This window comes from Penaeus vannamei, chromosome 5 (assembly GCF_042767895.1).
Source record: "Penaeus vannamei isolate JL-2024 chromosome 5, ASM4276789v1, whole genome shotgun sequence".
In the NCBI taxonomy this organism is placed as follows: Eukaryota; Metazoa; Arthropoda; class Malacostraca; order Decapoda; family Penaeidae; genus Penaeus; species Penaeus vannamei.
The window spans coordinates 7,624,506-7,629,505 of record NC_091553.1 but is presented as its reverse complement, the minus strand read 5'-3'; the positions used below and the strand labels follow the sequence as shown (position 1 = coordinate 7,629,505).

The 5,000-nt window shown below is 42.9% G+C and overlaps 2 protein-coding genes across 2 annotated transcripts in view; one reads left to right on the top strand and one right to left on the bottom strand.

Moving 5' to 3' along the window:
* The window catches only part of LOC113801792 (uncharacterized), a 42,150-nt gene extending 39,872 nt beyond the window's left edge, over nucleotides 1–2,278 (bottom strand). Inside the window, exons 1-3 of the mRNA XM_070121796.1 lie at nucleotides 2,045–2,278; nucleotides 885–1,006; nucleotides 649–790 (exon numbers count right to left, since the gene is read on the bottom strand). Of these exons, the coding sequence (XP_069977897.1) occupies nucleotides 649–790; nucleotides 885–1,006; nucleotides 2,045–2,208 (428 nt within the window). The 5' untranslated portion in view covers nucleotides 2,209–2,278. The remainder of the gene's footprint in view (nucleotides 1–648; nucleotides 791–884; nucleotides 1,007–2,044) is intronic.
* The window catches only part of SerRS-m (Seryl-tRNA synthetase, mitochondrial), a 21,947-nt gene that overhangs the window by 4,850 nt on the left and 12,097 nt on the right, over nucleotides 1–5,000 (top strand). The gene's annotated exons all lie outside the window — the stretch shown is intronic.

Here is a 5,000-nt window from a genome sequence, read left to right as displayed (position 1 = left end):
CATATACGCAAAAATAAGAAAGATAACTACAGCACATTGGGAGTTTCTACATTTATCAACATGAATGGGGTTCGGCCAATGAGAACTTACCGGGAAATTTTAAATTGGAGCCGTCACTGTTATTGGTCCCAAAGTACGCCAGTTTGTCCCCGTATCTGTAAGAATAATAATGTTGAGTTCTCTCCCTACACTTCTTCAGAGGAGGATTTAACACAGATCAGCTGTTATGGTCCTGTCGTCTTCATTATCAACCGTACTAGAGATTAATGAAATCCGTTGAAGGCGCTAAACTCATTTTTGTCAATGAGCACCTTATCGTTTCCTCCCCTTGCTGCCCCTTAACTTTTTCTCTCCCTCACCTGCTCCCCCTTATCTTTACCCTTAATCACTGCCGTTCCTCCTTCCCCTTCCTCTCCTGTTGCCCTTCTTCACCTGCTGGCCCTCATCCTTCCCCTTCCTCACCTGACCATCCCCCCCACCCCCCACACCTCGTCTGCTGCTCCTCTTTCCCCTTCCTCACCTGCTGCCCCTTAACCCTTTCCTGTCCCGTTTCCTCCCCTGCTGTCCCTTCTGCTTCCCCTTCCTCCCCTGCTGTCCCTTCTGCTTCCCCTTCCTCACCTGCTGTCCCTTCTGCTTCCCCTTCCTCACCTGCTGCCCCAGCCGGTCAGGACGAAGACCACCGCGCCATCTGGGAGAGGTCCGTTCGCCTCCGTCCAGCTGGTAATATCGTCCACGGTCAACTCAGCCAATGGATTCTTCTTCGCCTTCTCCTGGATGTCCAGCACAACACCTTTAAAAAAATATTTATTTCTATATATTCGAAAAGTGTCTCCTTATATATTATTTATTCGTTTTTTTCTGCTTTTTTCCCCGGCAGTACTCACCTGGACCCATCAAACGCGACAGAGGAATTTCATCAACGTGCCACCTGTCTTTGAAGAGGTGTGCCGGTGAATCGAGGTGCGTCCCAGCGTGCTCGGCCAAACAGATGTTGTTAGACTCATACCTTAAACGAATAAACTTACACGATTATGAGGAAAAAAAAAACAAACGAAATATACAAAACAGGGATTCCTCTCCCTCTATTCATTTGCTTGAGAATACGCGGAAACTACCCTTTGAAAGGTATGAAATATAACAGAATGATTGCTGGGTAAATCCTAAAGCAAATAGTATACATGGATATATGCGCAGATTGTCTGCTAGTCATCAATTTCTGTGACCAGCCCCCCTGAGGATGACCTGCAGTCCTGAAAGACAAACATCCTTCGGTAAAGGACAACAGGATGGAGCGTATAACACAGGTGTATAGCCTTCATCCTGTAGTGCATATGTGGAGGATGTTTGTCTTCCGGGACGGCAGGTCACTCGTTGGATGACGATTCGTCGACATTCCACTTCTGTTTCATGTTATTGGTTTTCCTTCATGTTGCTTCGGAATTTACCTACAGTACTGCATACCTTACGTTACTATTGATGCTCAGTTTAGAAGGGTTTAGTGGTATTCCCCGTTATAATGCTACTGTATATGAATGTTGGAGGATGAATGGTATCCGTCGGCATCTAATACTGTAGCATTTGACGACGCAGCCGCAACTGGATACCTGCCCACACATGCCAACATTAATGTGACGCCTTCCATCTCTCTCTCAATCTCACTCACATATTTATTTACACAGATACATGCATGTCTGCACACATGCTTGTATATATTCACATGTATAGACATACACATGGATGTTTACACATACATGTATACATTATCTAAATATATATATGTATCAATATATGAACATCATATATGCATAGTCGTTACCTGAAAAATATATTGTCGATATGTAAAATTTCTTGAAATTTAGTCCTACTTTCATATCTATCGAGTTTTGAAATCAACGGTCTAATGAAGCGTTATATAAATGCTTTTAAACGGACAAGGGTATCTAAAAACTTGCTTCTATGCTTTCAGCCAATCCTGAATTTATGTGCTCTGTTCTGTAAATGACCTTATCTGCACTGCACACTTTCGCTCTTAGATAAAACTTACCAATATCCTTCTGCTGTTTCTCCTTTGGCAACCACTTCAACAGTTACTGGCAAAACTGTTGGCCAGTGCATAGTATCGTTGTGCAGACTGTGACTCAAATCCACGTAGGTGAGACTGAGACATTCACTGAATAACATGACTAAAATGATGTGAAGAAGAGCCATTTTTCCAATAATTTTCGGCTATTTTTCTAGGTACTTGCTATGGACACGGAGACTGTTTTACGACTGAGGACTATTACCTTGAACGAAAAATCGAGATGCTAACTAGTAAATTGAAGGAAAGATCCAGTTGCCAATTGCCTCCTTTGCAAGATGTGATGTTACTGCATCCTGTACACTTTACTCATTCTCCGGGTATCCTATAGCTGGCTACCATGTAAAACATTTGAGAAGAGTATAAAAAAATAGAAAAAAATGAAATAGCACCACTAAAGGCGTTCGTTTCAACTGACAGCGTTAGGATAACATTCCCGTGTCCCCTAGGAAGCAACTTTCCATATCTGGACGGTCAGAATCGGCCACCGACACGGACCGTCATCGCAACAGTTTGGGCATCTGATCTTTTATGTGTGTGTGTGTTCTTGACCTGTGGCTTTAGTTTTACGAGCTCTCGTTTTGGGATATCTAGAACCACTCCTGTGCCATGCGTTGGTTCATGGTTGCTGAGAAAAGTGATCTTGGGGCATGATTCAAGCACCTCCGCTGTGTGATAGCCTGCCATATCTGTTCACCTGCAAAGAGACAAGTTGGGGTAGTAAATATTGGTCTCCCCCTTTGATCACAAGGTATTGTGCTGCTTCTCTCTATCTCTGTCTCTCTCTTACTAATATATATATATATATATATATATATATATATATATATATATATATATATATATATATATATATATATATCCCTCCCCCTCCCTCTCTCTCTTTTCTTTCTCACCCACTCACGCACGCACACGTACGCACACACATTCACACACACACACACGCACACACACACCAGGGAGTCTTGTTTGTTCTTACAGGGCCTCTTATTAAATAAGTGGAGGTTTTGACTCTATTGGTTTTATGTTGGTCCTCAGTATTATCTATCCGTCCTTGACGCACGTCCTTGTAGTCCTCATTCAGGTCTTCCTCGGCGGCGTCCTCGGCCAGACGTCCTCGTCGTTCCCGTCCAGGACTTTCTCGGCAGCGTATTCATACCGAAGTTCTCGTATTCTGCGTCTAGTTCTCCGGGCGTCCAAGGTGGCGGCCTTCCTTCTCTGGCATCCTATGGCGGTTGGTATCTCCACTGACGAGCTCCTGGATCTTGACTGAACCTGCAAGTGCCAAGGCAGCCGGGCCTCCTCTACGGCCTCCTAGGACGGCTGGAACCTGTGCTGACGGGTTCCTGGTCCTTCGTTGGAACTATGACCGTCCTGGCGTGCTCCTCTACGGCATTTTGGTACCTGCACGGACGAATTCATGGTCTGCTGGCTATACGGGCTGGTATCTGCCGGATATGTTCGCTTTAAATACGTTGTCAAGCTTCTAAGCCAAGGTCATACACACAAGGGCCAAGAAAAGTAAAAGCGGGGGTATGCTAAATGTGCATTACGCTAGCTGTTATTTTTATTTTAGTTTTAATTGTATTTTTGACATTTTTTTTACACTCACTTGTTTTTACCAAAGATAAAACGGAAATGGAAGATGGAGGCGGAAGTAGCGATTAGCAAGAGCCTTTAGTCACAAATTGTTCCAGATAGATAAGGGAAAAGGTGGCGGCAATCCGCTAGCGAGTACCTGTACCGGTAGCCGTTTCTGGTAGACAGAGAAGAAAAATTGAACATTTTAATTTTCTTTTTTAGTATTTCTTTGTAAGAAAGTAAAAAAGAGAGACACTGATGGCAATCCGCTTGGATTTAAACGATCTTCTAGCCAAATCAAATAGGCAGAGAAGAACGCAGCAAAAAGAAAATTGGATCATGTTGCAAAATGGATAACGAAGGGAATAAGGTCTTTTCGCTATATTGCTTCTTCAGAGCACGTGCCTCGGAGATAGCCTGCCTTATCTGCTCACCTACAAAGAGACGAGATGGGGTGGTGGGCCATCGGCATATTCGTTTGTTTTATTTTTCTCCCCTGCGTCGTTCCTTTTTACAATTTGTTCGACATGAATTCCGAAAGTTTGGATCATAAACTATTTCTTCGTCACGACTAACAAAATCGCGGACAACCTACAGTACACGTCAGAACTTAATGTAATCACATCATCAATATTTACGCCTACAACAACACAAACACTGTTGAGGAAATGTTGTGTAGTGTCTTTTACTCTGCATGAATGAATGTGAGTGCGGGTGAGTGATCGCACGAAGAATAACTCACAAACATGAAGATTAACGTTCATATTAACGATGCAATGGAAGGCAAATGTCATTAATGCAATAATAAACGTAGCAGTCTTTGGTCATTGATGCAAACCGAATTCTTGTCTATTATCTCTGAGCTCTAATAAAAGGCCCTATCACACTAGCACTTTTGCCGTCAATTTTTTTGCGCTTGCGAATGAACTCCCTATGAAATTCATGTAAACAAACATGGCGCTATCGGAGTGAGGTCACGGATATCACACGAATATTCTCATACATATTACGTTATTTTAAAGAAATGTGATGATGGATATTGCATATACGAATGTTCTAAAATATTAGCTTATATTTACATTCACTCACCCTATCTAATTTATTAACAGCACAATATCAACACGGAAATTAGTCAGACGGAAACGGTCGTAACCATCTTGGTCTGGGAGGCGTTCCGTTCCGTTTGTAGACGATCCTTGCGGAAAGCCTCAATCAGACGGAACCCCAGAAATTGACGGAAAAAGTTCTAGTGTGATAGGGCCTTTAATAAGACATGATTGAGTAAAAGAAAGATGCTAGCGTTAAATTCACCGTAGAGGCAATCCATATAAAAATCGCG